At 34.7% G+C, this 24,716-nt stretch overlaps 2 protein-coding genes across 4 annotated transcripts; both read right to left on the minus strand.

Annotated features, from left to right (window-relative positions):
- Window positions 1-1,867: 1,867 nt before the first annotated feature.
- Window positions 1,868-8,669, minus strand: LOC136813105 (innexin inx2-like). 2 transcript variants are annotated; one of them, XM_067069625.1, is made up of 6 exons: window positions 8,561-8,669; window positions 7,500-7,626; window positions 6,707-6,824; window positions 4,578-4,718; window positions 4,017-4,171; window positions 1,868-2,978 (listed from the first exon to the last, which is right to left on the minus strand). In XM_067069625.1, exons 2-6 carry the CDS (start codon window positions 7,611-7,613, stop codon window positions 2,238-2,240), a joined length of 1,269 nt encoding a protein of 422 aa, XP_066925726.1. In that variant the 5' UTR covers window positions 7,614-7,626; window positions 8,561-8,669; the 3' UTR covers window positions 1,868-2,237. The 2 variants fall into 2 exon arrangements, with proteins under 2 accessions (XP_066925726.1, XP_066925727.1); XM_067069626.1 differs by having other exon boundaries at window positions 1,869-2,978; window positions 4,590-4,718.
- Window positions 8,670-10,423: 1,754 nt separating this feature from the next.
- Window positions 10,424-24,421, minus strand: LOC136813107 (E3 ubiquitin-protein ligase RNF113A-like). 2 transcript variants are annotated; one of them, XM_067069628.1, is made up of 5 exons: window positions 24,193-24,421; window positions 23,521-23,670; window positions 21,409-21,577; window positions 12,605-12,783; window positions 10,424-10,877 (listed from the first exon to the last, which is right to left on the minus strand). In XM_067069628.1, exons 1-5 carry the CDS (start codon window positions 24,395-24,397, stop codon window positions 10,549-10,551), a joined length of 1,032 nt encoding a protein of 343 aa, XP_066925729.1. In that variant the 5' UTR covers window positions 24,398-24,421; the 3' UTR covers window positions 10,424-10,548. The 2 variants fall into 2 exon arrangements, with proteins under 2 accessions (XP_066925729.1, XP_066925728.1); XM_067069627.1 differs by having other exon boundaries at window positions 24,181-24,421.
- Between the last annotated feature and the right edge of the window lie 295 nt (window positions 24,422-24,716).

Below are 24,716 nucleotides of genomic sequence, written 5' to 3' on the forward strand. Positions count from 1 at the left end.
AAGGATGAGCATCAGTCTTTCTGAATTCCAACTCTTCAAGAAAAAACTCTGTAATTCTGAAAAATAATACAAAAATGACTTTGGTCAATGATAATTATCTAGTTTCTTTTTGGAAGTTTATAAACGAAATACCGAAAAATCAAATCTCAAAAAATAACAGGGCCAAGTAAAATCAAATAAGTTATAATTTAAAATGAGAGAAGAAATCTTCAACAAGCTTGTCAAAGAGAATATACAGAGAGTTGGAATCTCTGACAAATTAAACCACGTGACCATGTATGTGAAAAACCAGTCTCTTCCAAGCTGGCACACAACGTTGTCTCAACGTTCATAACATCTATATAACCTTAAATGAACGTTGAAACAACGTTGTGTGCCAGCTGGGTTAGAAAAGAATTAATGACGTTTTTGTCGACACAAGTCTTCAAGTCATTTATTTCACATCTCATGATTTCTTGATGGCGTTCTTTCAAATTAAGACCACTAATCCTGAAAGGTTGGTGATGCTTTTTTTCTTTTCATTTTATTCTTGAGTTTGAAAGAAAGGATAAATTTGTTTTCAGAATTTCGATACTTACTTGAATTTTTTGTATGGTGGAAGTTTGGTCAAAATACCTTGGTAACGATAAAATAATGTGAAGGCGGGTTTTGAATTTCCATCATCTGGAACCGTCATTCCCTCAGCTTCAGCTTTAAAAGAAAGCTTACAAATATTTAATAAATTTTCAATTTTCAATAAAAATATCCTTAGTTCTAAACCTTGTTCTTATAAATAAATGAAGGATATTTTTTTGAAAGTCCCTTGAAAACTTCAATTTTTGAAAAATCCTAAACGTCAAAGAATCAGTGAACGAGGCACATAAACTTTTCAACAATAGAAGGGGGGCTCACACTCTAAAACCTTTTATAGATGGAAGATCAAGACTCTATATTTAAACATTATGAGAGTAAGTCAATCCAATGGGACATCCTAACCAAGAGAAAATCAAAAAGTCTCACCTTAATGAAGGTATATACCCAGTAGGGATTTCAGGAAATCTATCCGAGATCTTGTATTGTCCATCTGTCTGGATTGGTCACACTTACTGATGAAGACCTCATTCTCTAAACAATAAAAACCCTATCCCATAGCGCTATTCATCAAGGTCAATTAGGGACAGTGTTTAGCCAGAGTTAAGAAAGTCCTTTGAAAAACTTCCCAAAAAACAAACCTTCTTTTCTCTCAGACTCGCATCTTAAAGATCCAAGGAAAAGCTGGATTACTCATTTATATTGCGAGCATCACAGTTAAAACTCAACACGTGAGGATGGACTATAAGAATGTTGTTGCGCATTTTAGTTGGTTTGGTCTTAATTCTTGATATGCGTAAATCATTTTCCTAGCGAAAACACCCGAAAAAATCCAGGATTTGATCCCTTTCTGTTACTAAAAATAGAAACACGGAGGTCAAAATCCGGTTTTTTTCGAGTACTTCCGTTAGTAAATATGACGTCATCTTGACTTGCGCATATCAAGAATTCAAGATCCTGCATGATTGCCATATGGTTACTTTTGTATTTGTTATTATGTAATGGCGATCTGTCGCCACAGTGTAGATTTTTACACTCTGATACTCACGGTAAGGCTTCTCAGATGTGTGAAATCAGATTTGATTTATCGAAAACAAGTCTAACCCAGTTAACTTTAGGCATTGTGATACTCATGGTAAGGCTTCTCAGCTGATAGAAAGTATGTGTTAAATCTTAAAGATTTGATTTATCAAAACGTTATTAAGCAGGACTGAGCCAGTTAACTTTAGGCATTCTGAGGGTCATTCTCTCAATAATTATAACAAAGACGTTTGAATTAAAATTTGAGATTTTATTTTGAATTTAATACTGATTAAATACATAAGGGCATATTAAGGGGTTTGAATTTTTTTGTATTTTTTTCTACCGAAGACGAATTTTCCAGTTCAGGTCTGTGAAACAGGGGTATCAACTTTATTAGTTACTGATTTTTTTTATTTCCAGGCATTAGCTTAACCCATAAATCTTATTGTGTCTTGCCTGGAAAAAGGAAAGTGTACGCGATTGTCAATATGTAAAATTTGTTTTAACTTTTTCGTCTTGTGGTGCAGATCTAAAACTAATGCTTTTTCGGTTCAAGTCCATTTTATGTTGGTAGTCCACTCTCTAAGATCAAAGGATCTTGAGTCTTACTCCGGATCAAAACAGTCAAATAAGAGAATCTTCGTTTAAAGCATGTTTAGATTCCCGTGGTATATGGACCCTTCTTTGAAAGCAGTTTCTTTATAAGTATCGCAATTGAGTGCTGACAGTGGTGGGGCATTGATCTTTCCGTTGACGCTAAATTTGGCGAGCTCCGGTCGTTTTAAACGGATTCTTTCCATTACGTCATGGTAGAGTTGGCTATCTTGGTGTCGAATAACGGATAGGTATTCGCATTCCCGGAATGATAATGAGCGGAACAGTGCTTTAGCGGACGGGCTTTCCCGGATGAAATAGATGACCGTAATGGTATGTCCGGCGATATTGTGTAAGATGCCGAATGCGGAAATGAAGATTCCAGCAAGCATGAAGAACCAAAGAATGATGAAAATGTATTGATACATCACGTTTAAGGAGATTTCACAAATGAATTTACTTTTATTGTTATATTTGAAAGTTTTAGTTGAGCTGGATTCGTAAATTTCACAAAAACCAAAAGTCGGCAGTAACACATCACCAGGTTTAACTGATGTCCCTGTTTTAAAGTCGTAAGACTCTTGATTCGGTAGTGCAGCCCAATCCAACCAGTTCTTACCGTATAGTTGGAAACCACCATTTAGCAGATGATCTGTAAGATAGAAAACACCAAGGTTGACAGCAAGGTACAAGATTTTGACCACCAGATTCATAAGGACATTGAAGCGCATTTGGAAGATGGTATTAATGTCGTAATTGAAGAAATTCTCCACAATATCTCCTCCGTTGACCTGTTATAGAGTGAAAGAAACAAAATTTATTTTAGACGAATCAAGACAATAACAATGAAAATTTTCACAAGAAGTAATGGCTTACATGGGCCAATGCTTCTTGAATTGGAGTGAAACTTTTGTCTTTTATAGAGACATATAGGCTAGTAAATCTTATCTTCTATTTTAAGTGAGAAGTTTTACAGTAGTAGTAAGTAAGTCTGCGACCGCAGTCGGAGGCGACCCGAAGGCTCCTCTTTCGATAGCTATCTACCCGAATGTAGGGGAGGGCGCCACTATTTCTCCCTGGATTACTCCACTTACCCTTGATCCTTCACTTAATTCCTGAGCATCAAGCAGAGAGGTATCAAGTATCATTTTGGAAATCTTTGGTATGACCCGGCTGGGGGCTGAACCCACAACCTTGCGCACCATAGCCGGATGCTCTACCACTGCACTACGGTCGCTAGTTTTACAGACTTCCTATTCTTTCATGAATTTTTCGCGAGCATAAACTTTCGCGGATAGCCCTTTTAAGAATTTTCAAATACATTTACTTTTGCACATTTGTCATATCCCTTTAAAGCAGAGCACCACGCATGCGCGAAAGGATAGTCTTGTTACGAGATCAACTATAGCAGCAAGTGTCCCTGTGGTCCATGTGTTCACATTGAATTTATGGAAAAGTTTTTTTAGGTACATTACTTTATCTTCGAAGTAAAAGCGAATAGAAAATTGACGAGGAAAAAATAGACTGGAGTCATTAATAATACGATAATACGTGTCATACGGTAATAGCGATGTATCGGAGGATATCGAGAGCGACGGTAAGTGAAATGATACAAAACAAAGTCGATAGTTGATGTACGGCTCTATATCGCCATTGCTCACCTAAACAGACGACGGTATTTTGGTGTTTTTACCGTCGTCGAGCAAAGTGGACGATGGTTTTGGAGACACGTCAGCTTTGCTTTATACCGTCCCCCTCGATTTATCTCGAATACACAAACTCGCTAATATAGCAAGAGGAGACGGCAGTAATGTTTGAAAGTGTCAAACCTTTTCTTTCTGGATGGTTTCTTTCAAACTTTGCACATCAGTGTTGAATATTTGGTAGATAATATATGGGAGATAATAAATAATGGCGGCACTAGCTACGAAGAAAGGCATCCATTGATATTGTAAGAAATACAAACGTCTCAACTCCATACAATCTGAAAGAAAGAATGAAAACCACTCTTCTATTTCTTTCCATCTAAAAAAATTTGATGTTTTAACCAGAAAAAAAGAAACCACTCTTGTACTTCTTCCCAACTAAAAAGTTGAAGTTTTTAACCATTAACTTTGCCATTTACTTAATTCAGTTCATACTGTAAGCCGTATCTTTATCAAACTTTTCTGTTATCTTTCTTAAAAAAACTACATAAGATTCTCTTTTATTCGAGATCTTTATATCATTTAAGCTAATTTTCCAGTCCCGCGTTAAGGACAAACCCTTTAGAAAAACTTTCCATAATATTCGAATCTCTCTTGTAATTTGAACAAATAAGACTAAGTAATCTGTAAAACAACGGGCATAACAACGGAAGTAGCCATACAAATCATGGAAGCGGGTCTTACCGTCGTACTCACCATATTGCCCTTGCTTCATCTCGCATAATTGACCCTTGGCGTTGACGCCGTTCTTGGAGATATCTTTGGGAATGCCGTAATAATTCGTTTCGCCAATCAGTTCGGAAAGTTGAGGATAGACGTAAAATCCTGTGTATGAAGAGAGAAGTGAAAATTATTTGAATTTGTAAAGTCTTAATTGAGCAAAACTTAATGTGAGAAACCAATCGTACAAGCTACTATCATCCAGTGACGTATTATCATATATGTGCTGGATATTGATTCCATAATAAACTGTGGATGAGGTGAAATTTGGTTGGCCTTGATTCCTTAGTGGTTTACGCCGGATTAACGCACTCGATTTAAAAACTGTCAGTGTGTCAGCGTCTCACAATTTCAGCGTAAAGCGTAAGGTTACAGCGTAAGAATCCTACCTCTCAATACAGAACTGGGAAACCTCTCTAATAAAAAGCCAGTCGAAAATCCCATATTACTATTATCATATAGCACCCATATTACTGTATTATCATATAGCACCCATATTACTGTATTATCATATAGCACCCATATTAATGTATTATCATATAGCACCCATATATCACTGTATTATCATATAGCACCCATATTACTGTATTATCATATAGCACCCATATTACTGTATTATCATATAGCACCCATATTACTGCATTATCATATAGCACCCATATTACTGCATTATCATATAGCACCCATATTACTGTATTATCATGTAGCACCCATATTACTGTATTATCATATAGCACTCATATCACTGTATTATCATATAGCACCCATATTACTGTATTATCATCATATAGCACCCATATACGTATTATCATATAGCACCCATATACTGTATATCATATAGATATCACCCATATCACTGTATTATCATATAGCACCCATATTACTGTACTATCATATAGCACCCATATTACTGTACTATCATATAGCACCCATATCACTGTATTATCATATAACACCCATATTACTGTATTATCATATAGCACCCATATTACTGTACTATCATATAGCACCCATATTACTGTACTATCATATAGCACCCATATCACTGTATTATCATATAGCACCCATATTACTGTATTATCATATAGCACCCATATTACTGTATTATCATATAGCACCCATATTACTGCATTATCATATAGCACCCATATTACTGTATTATCATGTAGCACCCATATTACTGTATTATCATATAGCACCCATATCACTGTATTATCATATAGCACCCATATTACTGTATTATCATATAGCACCCATATTACTGTGTTATCATATAGCACCCATATCACTGTATTATCATATAGCACCCATATCACTGTATTATCATATAGCACCCATATTACTGTACTATCATATAGCACCCATATTACTGTACTATCATATAGCACCCATATCACTGTATTATCATATAACACCCATATTACTGTATTATCATATAGCACCCATATTACTGTATTATCATATAGCACCCATATCACTGTATTATACGGATTATAAACGACTCACTTGCTCACGATACCATTAGAACAATGGGCCACACCGTTACGTCGCATTCCACTTTTATGAAAATTAATCTCTTTTAGACAAAATAAGAAAAGGTGGCCTTCAAAGATATTATGTTTGTACTTTGCCACTTTCTATAATTATGGTCGAAATATATTGATATTTTAGTGTATTTTAACGTTTTTCAGAATCTAAAGTCCGCGCGAGAATTGCTATTTTAGCACCTCCGCTTTCTTTCATTGAATATTTCGAATTTAGAGGGGTTCGGTGGCTTCTAGGCTATATTCCAAGCCTTATTCGAGCAAATTTGAGCTTTAAAATCCTGAGATCCTAAGGTCCCTTAAGTCTCATGCTAAAACTCAGAGTTAAAACTCTACTTTCCAATTGTAGTTTAAGGCGCTTAAAAATCATTTGTGGTGTTTAAAATTTCGCTGGGATATCCCTTTTGTCTCAAATATTTTGTCCAAGATTGTACAAAAAAGTTCTGAGATCGTCTTATATTCAAAAAACAGAATCAAAAATGAATTGAGATTACACAATAAAGATAGTCCCCACAACACACGAATAAAGAAATTAATGTTTTCACACACCTTGTATCCAGCAAGCAGAATGAACAAAATCTTCGCCAACTTTGTGAAGGTCGATATCAGGAATCATACAATTCACAGTATCTTGAAACCAATCGAAACCCATCACTAATGCGGAGACCTAAACATGAAAAAAGATCGTCTGACTTGTAAAGAAGTGGTCTATGGTGTCAGCTCTATAAATTCCTGGATTGAATCACCATTCTTTTTAATGTTTCGATCAGTTCTTAGATTATCTGTGGACTCAGAAAATCAATCGAAACACTATTCTACAATAGTCCATATGAGCTTTGGTGAATTCGACCCTAATCCCGTAGCGAAATTGGAGTACAGTACTACACGCTTTTTTTTTTATAAGAATGGTGTTTTTTCATTTCATCATGGATATTCTTAACTTTTTGGAGAAAATCATCCAAAAATATTCTTACGGTATTCTTATGTTAAGATCGAAGTTGGCAATCTACAGGTTAAAATGCATTAAAAATGGCATTCTTAGGTTCAGTTGCTAAATTCCATGATGGTGATATTCTTACCATGTTCTTAATTTTTTGGCCATTTTCATCATGGACATTCTTATAAAGTGTATTCTTATAAAAAAAAAAGCGTGTACACTGGAGTCTCCAGAGCTCGGAAACGCACGGGAAATTGACATTTGTTCGCGCGAGTAATAGAGTGTGATTTACAAGGCATTTTTCACTCACTGAACGAGCAAGAAACAAGACTTGATTGAGTTGAGTAATAGACGTTCGAGTTGACTTACGTTCGAGTAAAATACTTTTGAAAGAAAAACACTCACCATGAACATTTTGACCATGAAGATACGCGAAAATTGATCCGTATAATCATCTTGACGTGTTTTTAACTTGATGGTGAAAATGTCTTTGATGTCACTGGAAATGAAGGACACCATCTTGGCGCGCAAACTGTGGAAAATGAACATGATTGGTTGGTTTTAATCACGCGATTAAATATAAAGAGTAATGATTGGATCCTGGTATACATGCTAACTAATTGGTGATTTGAGTGCTATCGATCTAGTGTAACTTTTGAAATATTTTCTAACTTTTTCCACAAAAGTATAGATTCCCAGAAAAACACAACACGGAGGAGGTTTAAAAGTTCTTTATTTTTAAGAAAATCAAATCGACAATATCTCCTCCTCCTTGTAGAAAAGATAGAACATTGTGCTCTAAAGAAAACAAGTCCTTTTAACCTCTTCACCTGACCTTTGTCTATAAAAATGGCATGGCTGACATTGGTAAAAAAAAGATGGAAAAAGAAAATATTTCTGAAAGTTGTTTGTTCTCTTTCATATCGGTGAATTTGATGGCAATTTCTGTCACCCTTGGAATGTTTTGTTTATTCACATCTATCCCTATGGGCACGCAACGTCTTATGGGCATTCAATGGACGGCTTTAAGACCTTTGGACGTCCTAGAAACGTACATTAGACGTCCAAAAGACGTTTGTGCACATTGGGATGTAGTAAGATAATATATATAATACCTTGCAAAACCTTTTATTTGTGGTTAAAGAACAAAACACTCCTGTTTTTCGGGCTCAGTGGAAGTTTTTCCCTCAGTGGGGATGAAAATTTCTATATCGAAATCCCATTGAAGATCTAGAGATTAAATTGTTCCCAGATCGAGATACCATCGATTTAAATACCAAATGGAGATGAAGTCAAAGTCAATTTCCGAGCTTGGCTGGAATTATGGGGCATTTCTTTCACACCGGACGAAAATTTTAGGCAAATCGATGTAAAGACGATGACAGCCAAATCTTCTTTGTCATAATGCTCCCTTAAAGTAGTTTAAATTACTTTTTTCGAATTTAGACAATATTTTAAAATCTCACCTTTAACAAATTTAGCGTAGCTCGTCCTTCAAGTGTGGAATCAACAAAAACGGACTAGATTAAAATATTCAAAATAATGATAAGCTCAATTCGTTAACAAAGCTGTCATAAAACTTATACGGTATTTTTAAATAGTATACATGACAATAATTTAAGTACTTTTTTTCGAAAGTAAAGGTTACCGTCATCTAACAATAATGGAAGGAACAGTAGGGTTATTGAGTTGAAACAGTCAATATTGTTCGTGAAAAGAAGGTCAAATTTATTGTTCTTTCAAATTTCAAATAAGATGGGGAAAAAGCTAAAGAAAAAGTAAAAGAACAAAAAATGAAGAATAGAAAAAAAAGCCTTGTTTTCTTTTATGAAACGGATCCATGAAAAATGCGGATACAATAATTCTATTAACACTTTCACCCCTAAGGTCGAGATAGTATTTTCAAAATAGAGTGGTCGATAGTCATAAATAAAACGTTACTTATCAATAAAAGTATTAAAAAATCGAGTTAATTTTTCACCTTTTTCTTTCCACCGCGATGACTTCATCATTTCACAGTCGTAATGTCAAATACCCCTGACTTGGATTCAAATTCAATTTGTCAATAGTTTTATCAAAACCTCCTGCAAAGTGTAATTCGGCCATAATCTAAACGTTATAATCACCTTAAAGACGTAATACATGACATGTTTATAATATTTACCGACAATAAATTCTCTTAAAGGGTTTTTTTTTACATAAGTGTTTCCGTTTCATATCAGACACATATTTCATATCAGGACAGTGTCTTGCTATTGTTGTATTATGCTGATATAAGCAAAAAATGCTTTTCTTTTCCTCTTTCTGACCAATCTTGCTCCACATCCATGCCAATCTAATGTTAAAACACTTGTAAAATAAAATTGATGAGTAAGCAAACGTTATCACTCTTATTTAAAAACAAAACCTTTAACTTTTTAATCTTAAGAATACTGAGCCTCAAAAATTTTGTTAATTTTTTTTAGTTAACTTAAAATTTTCCGTTCTTTCATCCAGAAGTTGCAAATTAAGCTTAACCATTTTTAAACTTCCAAATGTCGAAATAATTATGTTCTTCCTTCCACATATGAGAAATATTATTTTCCGATTAAAATTTTCTTAGTAATTGAAGAATTTTAAGAATTTTCAGGCTCATTTCGAATTTTTCTTATAAAAAACATAAACGTTATTTGTTCCAGAACCAGCTTGACTCGTTAATACTTTCTCAGCCTCCTCAATACCAACAACCTCTCATCTCACAAACCCTGTAGGTTTTTTCAACGGACTGAAACTCGATGTAGATCGATCTGAAATTATATTTCCATGTTTCTTTTTGGCTGGGATTTGAATTCCATTGTTTTTAAGTCAGAAAATTCAGTTGGGATGAAAAAATAGCACAATATTTCCATCGAGGATTTGTTTATTTGATTATTTTAAGTGGGGGACAAAAATGGAGTATAATTTTCCAGTGGGGACGATATTTTGACAAATTTTTCTGGTGGGAGAGTCCCAACGGGTCTGTGAGAAGGGGGTGTATACCAATAACCGTTAGGTTGGTTTCTTCAAAAGGAACATGCATGAAAATGTCCGTACATGGGGGGTGGAGGATATTTTGTCCGGGGGCAGCGAAAAACCAACAAAATTTGCCTTGTCCGGGGGGTAAATTTGCTCTGTCCGGGGGTAATTTGGGTTGTCCGGGGGGTCAACTGATACTTGACCGGGGGGGAAAAACCCGTTGTCCGGGGGGCCAAAAGTCACTTTGTCCGGGGGTAAATCACTGAAAATTGTTATATCCTCCACCCCCCATATTCAAATTTTTTCTGGAAAAGCCCATTGTATATATTGTCAAATTTTATGAAGGTTGGTCTCCACCTTATAACATTTCTCATTATTGTTCGTCATATTAAAAAGTGCCTTGAAATAATACTCGGGTTGATGAATCTAATTATCATTTAAAACAATCAAACATTTCATATTAACCGCCATCATCATCACTTCTTTGACCCCCACCACCAGCCTCGTTGTCAATTCGATTGGCCTCTCTTTCTTTTTTGGCTTGTTCCTTTTGTTTTTTGATAACATCTTTAGCAGGGTTGAAAACACCATAAGTCTGTTCATCACAAACAAAACATCTCTTACTTTTCTTGTAGTGAGCTAACGCACATTTCTCACAGAAATAATGTTTACATTTCGTGATAACAGGATGTTGGAAAGGTTCACGACAAATGAAACAAGCGAATGGAAGATCGTCATCATCGTCCGAATCGATTTCATATTTCCCCGATTCCTCTTCGCCGTATGTCCCTGAAAATATAGATGAAAAATATAGATGAAAATTGTCATCAAATTCATGAGCATTTTAAAGATATTGGAAAAATAAGTATGGAATCGATTTAATATTTCCCCGAGTCCTCTTCTCCATTTTCAGATACACTGTACACAGTAGAAAAGAGATTTTTCAAAGATTATTTCGGAATCATTCAGAGGAAAGCCTAACTTAAAATTTGGTGTATTACTTTTAAATTTTACTTCATTGGTTCAAAAGTTATGTTCAAAAACCTAAAAAAAAAGGCGAAAAACGCAGGAAAAACGAGAGTATTAAATTGATTGTAATGGATAGAGCCACAAAACGATTTAATGCATCAGGAAATGTATTTCCATTATGTACAGAGCACTGTAAATACAGGGTGAATCAAAATGAGCTGCAACAGTTCAAACAAGACATTTTTCTCAAAACTTTCACCTTCTCCACCTTTCTCCAACGATGATGCACACATAGAAAACTTTCGGAAACTCTGGAAAGATGTTGAAACTTTTTTGGGGGTTGAAGCATTCTACATCTTGTTTATGCCCAAGGGGAAAGCAGAAGTAGAAAAAAACAATAGAGATAAAGAAAACATACAGAGTATTACAAGGAGCAAGATTTTGTACTTTAATGTTTTGGTAAAAGAAGTCCTTTCTCTCATAAATTAATACCCTTGTTTTTAGCCTTTTTTTTGACATTTTTTTAAATTGACATTTTTAGGTTTTTGAACATAACTTTTGAACCAATAAAAGTAATTAGTAGTAAGTAATACACCAAATTTTAAGTTGGACTTTCCTCTGAATGATTCAGAAACAATCTTTGAAAAATCGCTTTTCTACTGGCCTTATCAAATCAAAGAGGGTAACTTATTTGTGGCACACCCGGTATAAAGGCCGGTCTCCACTTTCGTGGGAAAAAGAGGGAAAAAGCTTTTGTCAATCGTTTTTGCCTGCAGAAAAGATTACGTCACTAAAAAAGTTTTAAGCGAAAAAAGAAAAAGTTGAAAGAAGATTAACTTTCTTAAACCTTTACGTCAGATTCGCCCAATGGAATTGCTTCATTTTTTAATCAACCAATGATCTTACAAAAACGATAAAAAGTTTTCGCTCATTTTGCGCGAAAGTGGAGACCGGCCAGAAATGGGTCCTGAGAAATGCTGGGGTCCGAGCGGGTCTTTGACACAGGGGTGTATAATACATTAAGATAATGGTGGGAAAAGACTGATGATAATTAGCCTATTTTATAGGATCATTTAATTGACTTCGGAATTCATGAACTCTTTTCTATTGCTGTTGCCTTTTAATCTCAATTCGCAAAAGAGTGCTCAACCACAAAAAGTTGATTATTGCAGCGACGTAGAAAATATCATGTACTCAAAACACGAATTCTATATGATATATACGCTTTTTTTATAAGAATGGTGTAAATCCTTTTTTGGGAGATTCTTCCTAAAATAATCTTACAGCATTCTTAGGTAAGAATTCTAATTCAGACTAGATTTAACATTTAGTACATACGTCTCAATCATAAAATGGTATTTTTGTGAAAGGAGTGAGCCTTACTTTGGGGTAATTGACAATTTATAATTGAAAATGCTCTAAAATGGCATTCTTAGCTTGAGTAGCAACATTCCATTATGGTGATATTCTTAGCATTATTCTTAATTTTTTGGCCATTTTCATCATGGACATTCTTATAAAGTGTAGGCGTGTAGGCTAACTGTTACCTTGTTCATATTCTCGTTCGAGTTGCCATCCCAATTTATAATCCGTACGATCATGCATGAATTTGCAAGAATCACCGAATCCACAAAAGCCAGTTTCTTTGTAATCTTTACAGATGTCTGGTTGATAATCCCATCGAATGGTGGACCGCAAATGTGCCGGTGCTCGAATTGGACCTTGTCTAGGAAAGAAAAATGTATAAAAATGATATTTTTACGGACCTACCTTATTAATCTACATAATACAGTCAACTCTCTCTAATTCGATCCTCTATTATTCGAATCGCTCTGTAACTCGAACTAAAACAATGGCTCCTTTAGCTGGAAAGTGTAGTGTAAAATGTTATCTGTAATTCGAATCTTTCTCAAATTCGGAAAAGATTCTCTGCGCCTTGAATATCGAATTAAAGAGAGGCAACTGTAATAAACATTAAGTTAAACGCAGAAAAAAAGAGGGTGAAGCAATTATACACAGCAATTATATCTTTGACCGTTGAATTTATTTAGTTTTGAAGAGACAAACAAAATATTAGAATTTTGAAAGGAACCCTATTGACGAAAGTTACTTTCAAAGAGATTGTCCATAGTGATTGTATGGACTTGCTCAAATAAATATTGTCATCATTTGGCAACAGTTTACTCAAGTCCAATCTCCCTGTGTTGTAAAGATTGATAAATGTTGAAAGATTTGAGAGATAGAGGTTCGTATTAAAGAGTCGATCCAACGTAAAATTCCGGTTAATCAAAGCTATTCAGTAAGAAACTCTGCTTTTGTAAAACTTGAATTGTGGAAAAATCGCTGGAAAATGCGCTTAAAAATCCACTCATTCCAACACAGATCATTTTTAGTAGCAAAAAAAATACTGATCTTCTGTTAAAAACAATCACAAAAATTTACGGTAAACAATATTTAATACATTAATAATATTTGAATTTAAAATCGTTGATAATTATATACACAACATCGCTAAAACGTTTCAGTTTGAATTTTTGTCTTTAACAAACATCTCGGTTCGTCATCATTTTTCGTGAAGCATTGGGCAAAATTGGTCTCTCTAATCGGCCGCCTCCGCACCTAAATCAAGTCATCAACGTTAAGCATCCCCCCGGGCTAAAACTTTCAAAATTCTTTATTTTCAAGTCATTAATATAACATCATCAGTGATTAAATGTTTCAATTTAATTTTCGTCTTTGACAAATATCCTTGTTCATCATTTCCATTAAATCGTCCAAACTTTAAAATGTCTTCATTTTCACAACATTGATAGTTTGATAAATTCCCGAAATCTTTTAATTCAATTTTTGTCTTTCACAAATATCTTTGTTCATCATTTCCATTAAATCATCCAAACTTTCAAATGTTTTTATTTTCATATGATCCACCACACAATATGTCCCTCTAGTGGTCAAATCTCCCGCCAATGATTGTAAACTGTAAGTAGTAACGTTTTTTCTTGAAAGAGGCTTGCACGGCAAATGGCCTCGATTATACCGGCTTGGATCTGGAATATAGAAAGATACGACATTGTCTCCATCTTGTTGCTTTAGACTAAAGCCTGAATCTTCGATCGAAAAGTTTACATCAATATCAAAAAGTCTTGCCAATTTATTCATTTTGAAAGTCCATATCCATGTAAAGGATAAGATCTTGATTTTCAACGGCTCTGCTTTTCTTTCTTTACGTAAAGCATTCGTTTTCCTCAATAAAGCAGAAAAATATGGCAAATATAGAAAGTTATTTATAAGAGGGAACACCGTGTAGACATGAACCAAAGTAATTCCATTCATACATGTTTCATTAAAAAGGTCATCTCTTGAAAGAAGGTATCGGTACATGTATTCAAATCGGTCGAAATCTGGTTCTTTTATTAAGTTAAATAAATTTTCCAGTTGCATGTTTAACATTTCTTCAACTCTCAGATAAGAAGTAGATGAATCATCAAAGGAAAATCGATGAATCGGCAACCAATTTGGATAATAGCAATAATAATGACAATGAAGAATGATATTCCATTGCCGATCGTTTTGAAGTCTTTGTAATATTTCAAATTCTCCTCTTTCTCTGTAACTAAAGCTTTGATACAAAAAGACCAACGTTTGTTTGACAGTGTTATTTCCCATGACCTCTTCATTATAAAGACGTTTGAAGTATTTTACAAGATAACTTCGTGAAATATCTTCCGAATGTTTCGGATATCCATTTACATTCAAAAAATTCCTTTCAAAATGATTAACATTGAAGTTCGGTCGCCATTGAACAACAAAACCATCACTCGGAAGATATAAATTGATGGGGAAGCTATCTTCGTTCCGTGTTAAGGGTTCCAAACGATACAAGAGGAGATCCAGGAAATACATATCAGTATATTGATCTACAATAATGGTAACATTATTTTTTTGTGAACAAGCCAACATTTCGAAGTCTTGAAATTTGAACATGTCGGCTTTACATCCGTTTAATAACATAGTGAAGAAGATGGTAGCTGTAACCACCATACGGGTCATTTTACAGATATTCAAGAAGCAATGCTTCTTCGATGATAACTCCAAACTGCGAACTTTATTATTATTACTTTTCTTAAGCCAATTTTTGAAATTTTTTAATCAAAAATACATTAAAGAAATTAACTATTTTCTTTAAAGTCTTTTTGAAATTTTTGTATGTTGTATCAAATCTTCAATCGTTTTTTCTCAACTCATTTTCGCACTTAACAAACGACATGAGTGGAATGAGCACGTATTGTGCTGATTCGTTTGAAACGGAAATTTGATGGGAAACATTCTAAAACGAAAAGTCGAGCTAAAAGGTCTTGCTGGGTACGCCTAGTGGTTAAAGTTGAGGAACAAAAAAAGTGCCTACAACAACATATTTGCTGAACTTCGTCTACGTGGCCAAGAAGAATTTAGATCTGATTTAGAACTTATCCTATCTTTTACCCCTATCTCATATTACGTTTTAAAAATTCCAAACGCTAGAAAATCCATTCATTGAAAAAATGTACAGAACTATCATGTCGGTGGCTTTGATCTCAAGAGAAGTGAAGAAAAAAACTTTAAACTCTTTACCAAAAAAATGGTAAAGAATCGCAAGAAATAATTTCTTTTTCAAGAATTTATACGTCTTTATTGCTCCGGCCTAGGAGCCTTTAATTCTCTCTTCCGACGGTCAAGACATTTTTTGTTTGTTTATCTAATCCGATAATCTATTCCGATTTAATAAAAACGGATTATCTGGATTTCGATAATATTGCGAAAGTATTTAGAAAAGATGGCTGCCGAAAGTGGGCTTAGCTGCAAATCTCAGTGAAAGATAGTGATCATTTTCGTCATTATTCATGATGTTTTGGACATGATTTATGAGAATTCTGATGCATACTGGTCTATAACAATGTGGAAAGACTTTGGAGAAATTTTGGCCATGAATAGACCTTTTTTCAAAGAGGACGTCCTGTTGAATAATTATGTAGTCCAGCCATAAAAACAATGATAGAGCCATGCATAATTACTGTATCATGTATATTGTAATAATTATGCACGGTTTTATCATTGTTTTTCTGCTGGACTACATAATTATTCAACAGGGTGGCCTCTTTGAAAAAAGGTCTATTAAATCTTGCATATGGCTAACTTCTCTAGTTTTATGGACGCACAAAACAACCACAAAACCATAATAAAACTCTGTGAAACTTTCAAACACACATCAATTGGAATTCGAAAGAAATTACTAAAATTACAACATTTCAGTGCAAATTTGAAAACGATCTGAGCAGTTTTTGTGGTGTTATGTGTATGGCTGAAAATGATCCTGTTTTGTATTCGTCATTTTTTGACTGGGCGACCGTTCCTTTTGATTTTTCAAACCCGACACAGATATTTTACAAACATATCACTATGAGAATTCAATAAAGGATACTAAAACACAATTCCTGTGTGAATTTGAACAAGATTGGAAAAAATTTCACAGTATTATGGCTGAAAATGATCGTTTTTGGACTTTGTCGTAATTTCATGGCGACCGTTCCTTTTGATTTTTCAAACCCGACACAGATATTTTACAAACATATCACTATGAGAATTCAACAACGGATACTAAAACACAATTCCTGTGTAAATTTGAACAAGATTGGAGAAATTTTCACAGTATTATGGCTGAAAATGATCGTTTTTGGACTTTGTCGTAATTTCATCGCGGCTGGCGACCGTTCCTTTTGATTTTTCAAACCCAGCACAGATTTTATACAAACATATCACTATGAGAATTCAATAAAGGATACTAAAACACAATTCCTGTGTAAATTTGAACAAGATTGGAGAAATTTTCACAGTGTTATGGCTGAAAATGATTGTTTTTGGACTTTGTCGTAATTTCATCGCGGCTGGCGACCGTTCCTTTTGATTTTTCAAACCCAGCACAGATTTTTTACAAACATATCACTATGAGAATTCAGTAAAGGATACTAAAACACAATTCCTGTGTAAATTTGAACAAGATCGGAGAAATTTTCACAGTGTTATAACTGAAAATGATATTTTTTGGACTTTGTCGTAATTTCATTGGCTGGGGCGACCGTTCCTTTTGAAGATTTTTCAAACCCGAAACAGGTTTTTTCCAAATATACCACTACTTATTACATACACACTATTGTACCATTTTATTTGGTTTATCCTACTCTCCCCCAAGTATTATCCCAACAAAAAAATAATGCTTAGCTAAAAGCCCGTGGCCTCTAATTTAGGCTATTTTTCTCCCCGAAATTTTATCTGGACAATCAAATCAAGAACTTGGAAATATTGACTTCTAAATGTTTATCTCATTTAGCTCCAATTTTGAACTTTTTAGTCAAGGATGAGTGGGCGGCGGTTGGGGTTGGTTCTTTAGGCAAGAAAGTGCATGTGTAATCACTTAGAAGAGCTAAACTTCCAGCTGGTTTATTTATTCGTTAAGATTATTTGTCATACTCGCTCTGCAATAGAATTATTACTTTGCTTTCTGATCTGTTCTGATTAGCAGTTTGTGGGCAACGTTCTAACACAACTAACTCAACAAGCTCATCTTTCACATCTTTTAATCTCTTAAGCCGGAGCTTCCAGCGCAGCTGGTTTATTTCCTTTAAAAGAGGGCTGTTACACTTGTAAATTTTTTAATCATAAAGACTTGATTAAAAAATTTCAGAAATTTAGAAATAAATTAATGTAATGTAACCAGGCCTTTAGAGAGGTAGTTTTTAATTACAGAATTGCAATTGGCTAAAAGATAAAAATCTTAATACCTTAAATGGATAAATTTTCGCGAGACGACTTGTTTCAAAATAATTTAATTTTTGCGATTTATTTACGCAATCCGGCCCATTTTTCAAAATTATTTCCCTTAAGATAATACAACCCATTTTTCGAAACCGAGAAAAAATCCATACAAGACACAAACTGTATTGAAATGCAAAACTGTTTATATTTTTCAGAAGGGCCCTTGAAAATACCAAAACTTATTTCGCATGCACGTCATAGTCATACTGGTCAAAGCCCCTTACAGAAAAACGATGTCTTTAAAATGTCTGTCTGGTAATTTTACAATACACGGGTTTCGAATTTCATCTTGTTTTTGACTTCTCACTTGAAAATAAATCAACCACAGTCGACTTTTTCTAATCCAATCTTCAAGGGGCCTATGAATGTTTTTCTAAAGTACACGCTTTTCTTTTTATAGGAATAGTGTACTTTGCATGAGGGTCAAGTATTCTTAAGAAATTGCAAAATTTTGGGGTGAAATATTCTTAACGTATTCTTACTTTTTTAGACTTGATTTTTTACAAACATGAGAAATGATCAAGTTTTGGACTTTTGAATGAACATTTAGAACTAAAATTACATTTCTGCGTCAAAGTTTAAACCATAAACAAAGGAAGCAGTTTTTTTCTGTAAACCAAATACAAAATGACTGTATTCTTATCAAATTCTGTGATACTCACCCTAGAGGGAATTCTTAAGGTATTCTTACAATTTGGCCAATTTTCACCCTGATATTCTTATAGAAGATATTCTTATAAAAAAGAAAGCATGTAGATCAATGCATTTAAGGTTCGAATTATAGAGGTTCGAATTAGAGAGGTTCGAATTAGAGAGAGTCCACTGTAACAATACTAAACACGGACCGCTGACCTCTAATACTTGACTGGATTGGGCTTCCCAAATACTATGAAAAAAAAGTGGGCCCAGCTTAAGAGCTGACTTGTCCGTATATATATTCTGTTGTCAACAGCGGGATTCGAATGTTTTGAAATTCAGACGTTTGAAAATCTAAGACAAAAACAGAAAAAACAACATGGTGTACTAGCTGATTATAAACTGGACACACTTCCACGGGGAAATATGTGAGCAGTGTGTAAAGCGATTGTATTGTACCCAAAACGTAGCAAAGATTATCAAAGACCGCTATAAAAATTATTATACAATTGCAGTAAAAAATGAAAACTGTCCACTGAACAATTTGCACTGTAAGGGTAGGGTGGAAATTTCAGCAAATAAATTTGAAATTTCTGAAAATTCTGCCGATTTTCCTGCTCTAAAAGAATTGAGAATTTGAGAAATAATGCACTGTAAGGGTTCAATGAATTTTCTGCTGCACTGTAAATGTTTGATTCTAAAAGCTAATTCTCGCCGCACACACCGTCAAATGGTAAAGCCATTACCTCCCCCCCCCCCCAACCGGGAAACCAACTGACCAAAATTTACATTGGTCTTACAGAAAGAGACTTCAAAACACGTGAAATCGTCGGCCACACACAATCACTCAAGCATGAAAATTACAAAAACAGCACCAAACTATACAGTCACGTTGGAGCCCCGAAAAAACATTAATCCAAAACTAAAATAATCAATCATCAGTCATGCAACAGCATGCAATGGTACGATGGTTCTATTAACACAAAAAGGAATTCTTCGACAAAAGTCGAGAGAAATTATTGTTAAGTGTAACCACATGAAATCTCACACCTTTATATGGTATAGAAAATCTGTGCGTTTTTTATTTGGTTAGCTGATGACTGTTTAGAAAGAAACATGACACTCAAGAGTACTGACATGAATTTTGGACTTGATTTTTTATAATTTTTTTAAATAAGCAAAAATATTAACTTTTTCCGTTTAATTTTCTTCCCCATCTTTCATGCAATTTACAAATCACCAAGACGAATGAAAATAAAACAGCCGTAATGACGGCTGGAAACTCCGGTAATTGTCATTTTTAAATAGCGAACCATTATGCAAACATCTTTATCTTGGTCAGCCTTTCTTAAATATATCTAATATAAAATTCAAAAGAGTATATTGTAATATAGACATTTTTCTATTAAGAAAAACCTAGAGAAAACGCAACCAAAGCGTTTTCGGTTTGATCAAACAAATCCTTCAGATATTTAAACAATTCCTTCAGGAATTTACCTGCACAAAGAAAAAGTACTTTCCCCTGCAAAAAAACGTGAAAATTGAAGATTAATCAAATATCAGAAAAGTTTAAATAGCGAAGAAAATCTAGAAGAATTGAATTGGAGGAGCAACAAGAAGGACACGTCGCAAAGAGTCAACAATTGGAATGGGAAGGAAAGCAGATTGGAAAGAAACTAAAGAAGAAACATTTTATTGTACGTACGACTGTGAAAAGAAATAAGAAAAGAATCTAGGAAAAGATTAATTAAAAGTATAAGCGAACCCCAAAAATATTAACGTCTCAATTTATTGTTTGAAAGTTTGCAATATTTGAATATTTGAATTATCAGTAACAAGAAGGGTACTTGTTACAATATCCTTAGTAAGTGCGAGCGCAAACGCAAACCAAATCAGGAAATCAAACCGGAAAGATCGGGAAATCGAAGCCGACTATCGTGATAAATCGGATTTACGCACAATTACAAATGAACTGAAACACTGATTTTAAGAAACTCCTTAACCGGAGTTTAAAAATAGAATCGTAAACATCTCGGATAATAGAGACCCTTCTTTATTATTTTACTACCTTATCGGGGAAAACTTCGTCGGGGAAAAATATTCGTCACTTGCTGGTAGTTGGTAAACGCATTAAGGCCGGGGAAAATTTTCGTCGGGGAAAAATATTCGTCACTTGGCCAAAATTTCGTCACTTTTCCCCGACGAAGTTTTCCCCGATAAGGTACCTAATCTACGTTAGAGTACGCGTTAAAATGGGGAAGGTACGACACCAGGCAGTCTGTTGGGAATATGAAATGAAAGAGATCTTAGAAGAATAAATCGTCCACAGTTTTTAGAGTTAATGTGGATGGCCCAGGGTAATTTAGAACTTTTAGACGGTGTTTTGAATGTTGTCGTGTTTCAATGAAATTCTGAACACACCACCAAATTAACCCTTGGATTCGTGCAGACACCCGAGGTTACATAATCTCAGGAAGCCATTTATCCCCTTCTCCATTTCCCCATCTTCTCATGATTGAAGTCAATATCAAATTATATTTGCTCCTCAGAAGGCTATTTGCCATTACCCCGTTTGTTTGACCCCTTTAACTACTTTCAAACCCCCTTTTCAAATCATTTTGACTAATTTATCCAAAACCCGTTTTCAGATTTTCTCTGTTCTAATGAAAATTAGATTTTTGTAAAGCTAGGACAGGTAGTGCCTAGACAATGTTTTCACAGGGTCCACGGCCAGCCGGCTCAGGTTTCTATTGACTAAACCGAATTATGGAAAGAGAAGTGAGAGGTTCGAACTGAGAACCCCTGGTCCCAGGCGCTGGCGTCTTGACCATTCGGCCATCCTTGCAACAATTTTTATAACACCTACCTGACCATTCCACTGGAGGCGTTACCAGCAGCTGTGTCTCGTTTCTCGATGTATTGTGCATACCCTGTCTGCCCTCTGTAAATTTTATCATCCTCTTTCCCACCGAGTTCTTTGTTTTGTTTTTGTGCTCGTTCGAAAATCGCTTGTGCGTCTTGTCCGAACTCCGTATCTAAAAGAAAGAAAATTCATTTTCAATCTGGATGAAAAAGACAACACACGAGGTTGACAGTGGTAGTTCCCTGCCGTAAAAACGCTTACCGCGCCCATTGGTTTATCCTTCGAAGCAACACAACATCAACTAACAACATCGACAAAGAACAAATTATACAAGCAACTAGACTTTTAAGAAATATACAAAAACAGCACTATATACATAGACGGCCTCAGATCCTTTTCACCGTCCAATATATACATTTTCAATTTGATGATATATTTGGTGAAATAATTGAGCTATATGAAAAAATTTATACATTTATTACGTTCCTTGTTAAAGTCTTTTTTCATTTGATTATTTTTTATCATTCTAAGGGAGTTCTTAGCCAAATAAAGATTGAATTCGAAAGTTGTAGCAAAATCTTTTGATCCGAATTTTTTATGAAAGTGGTACCCTAATTGTAGCACTGCTCAATAGCGGTGTATTGCATCGAGAGGCTAAATCTACCTTTCCTTAGTCTAGCAAACTTAGACGACTAATTCAGATATAGTAGAAATAAAGCAAAAAGTAATGGAGGAAACAAATTTTAGTCGTCTAGAAACCTTGCAGTTGACGCTCTCTAATTCGACGTTCTATAGTTCGATAAGCTCGCCTTTTCGATCAAATCTTAAGAAACTCTCATAGACGACGCCCTACTATTCGACATTCTATATTTCGATAAGCTCCCGTTTTCGATGAGAATTTGAAGTCCCTTGAAAGTTTTCCACTTTCTAATCATATTTCTGGCGTGTAAAGGCCTTCATGGTTGATTTCAAATTTCGATTCTTCTAATTTTTTTGTTCGAACGTTCGAATTGAAATTTTCCAAAACGAAATTTAAAACAAAAACAGACCTTCGACTGTAAAAATGGTGTCTGACACAGACGGTCAGAAGAAAAACTCGAGTCTCGTCTATACTTTACTCACCCAGCTCTATAATTCGATATTTGCCTTGTATTTATCGAATTAGAAAGACTTAGAAAGACGTATTCGATGAAATTTGAATTCCCCTTGAAAATCGAATTAGAGAGCGTCAACTGTATTAATCGTATTAATATTGGTTTGCTTTTGTTAATAAAAAAAATCCAGGGGGGCTTGTTCGGAAAAAATGGTTTGTTTTAATTTTATATAAATCGATTTGATTGGTTTAGAAAAACAATTGAGACGCATAAAAGGAGAAATCAGAACACATAACAATTTTCTCTCTCGAAAAATTATTCTCGATTCTTTATTATCCAAACAAAAGAAACGTGTCAATATTGCGATTATAATTTTTTCCCGCTCAAAAAAAATTTTCTTGAAAAAAAAATGTGTGGATTTGTTGTTAAAAAAATTGTTTTTGAGAGTGTGTTGTTGCTTGATCAAGAATGAATTCTCCTTACCTTTCGTGCGCCAATTTCTTAACGGAAGCACCCCCGTCAGAGAAAAACTTTCTTTTGTTTTCAGAAAAAACCCTTTGTTTTCTCGCTACGTAAGTTTTTGCGTAGCTAGCCGGGGATTCTTTAAGGCCGGAATACCGGATTCTTCCAGTCGTTTATACAAACTAAATCCCGTAACAATAATCGTATTATCATATTTAACGCCTATTCATGATATGCACCATTGCAATATCTTCTGACATTACATCACAGACCAAACAGCTGATTGGTTGGAAGTGACGTACAAGTGTGACTTACAACCAATCAGCTGTTGGGTTCTTAGAAGACATTACAATGGTGCATATCATGAATACTACTGTAATAGACGCATTATAAACGACTCCAGTCTAACTTTTCCTTGAATACTTGTAATGTAGCGCCGTTGGACGTTAGGTAAAGTTTTAGCACTGCAGTGCAGTGGCTTCTTTCCCAAAGAAAACACTTCCATCAGATCTGGTGGATATAGCTTAGTCCAGGGTTTATAAAGATCTGTGCTACCTACCTAATTGATAAGTAGAAGTGGCACCCATATCAGACGGTCCTTCACGTTTTCCTGAACGCGTCGATTTGTACGAGACCGAAAATTCTTCTCTCTTTTTTTCTTCTTCGTCTGAAGATACCACTGTTGTCTTTTCTGTCTCTTTGCGAAGTCCTGAAAATGAGAAACGTATACGCTTTTATACTAATACATTTTACACCTCCACCAACACCAAGGAAAATCATTTTTCAAAATCTCTAGATCTTTAAGGGAGAGATGGTTACCAAGATTTTCAAAACCCCTGGTACAAACTCCTTCGCAGGGGGTACAAGAATATTGAAGAGATAAATCAAAAAAAGTCGTTTCCAGGCTTCACCGAATTCGAGTAAAAATTTAAAATATCAAAACCATTTCAAAAAATAACAATACCAATATTTGGTCGACAATACCAACTAAAATACTGGAGAATATACGAAGACATAAGTTAAGACTCAACCAACACAGTTGACTCACACTAATTCGAACTCAGACTGGAAATCTTATTTGTTCGAACTGCAGAGAGATTCGAATTATAGAAAGTGTTTTAAGAGGGGTTTTCCTTGACGGGGACTGGAAACAAGTTCGAATTATTGAAAGATTCGGATAGTAGAAGTTCAAGTTTACTGTAATGCGAATGAAGGTTACGTAATAAAATACCTGATGCTTGAACCATGACATTCCCTTTCTTCTTTCGTTGCACTTTCACAACAGCACTTTCTTCATTTCCACTTTCGTTTTCTTCACTGCTACTCCCTTTCCTTTTTCTCATACCAGGCCCACCACCACGCCCACCGCCCTTGCGCGATTTACGAAAGAAAGTGCATGATTTTGTTGACGATTCTTTCTTCTCGTCTTCAGACATGGTAGGTTTTTTTTTAAATTTAATTTTTCTGTTAGTGAAAAATAAAGAAAGAAAAATATATGAATATTATAATTCAGACATTGTTTTCACAAAATGGAAATGCTCTAATAGTATAATGTAACTGGTAATGCTATAAATGCTCTAAAAGTTTTTAAGAAAAACTGATTTAGCATTGTTTCATTGCAAAAGAATAGTCACATCCATAAGAAAAGTTATTCTGTTGACAATAATAAAAAAAGTTCCAATAACAGAAAAAGTTCCACCACTTAGGAAGAAAAGTTGAATTATCCAAATAAAACATTCGAGCTCAACATCGAAT

The sequence above is a fragment of the Clytia hemisphaerica genome, unplaced genomic scaffold, assembly GCF_902728285.1.
Source record: "Clytia hemisphaerica strain Z4C2 unplaced genomic scaffold, Clytia hemisphaerica genome assembly, whole genome shotgun sequence".
In the NCBI taxonomy this organism is placed as follows: Eukaryota; Metazoa; Cnidaria; class Hydrozoa; order Leptothecata; family Clytiidae; genus Clytia; species Clytia hemisphaerica.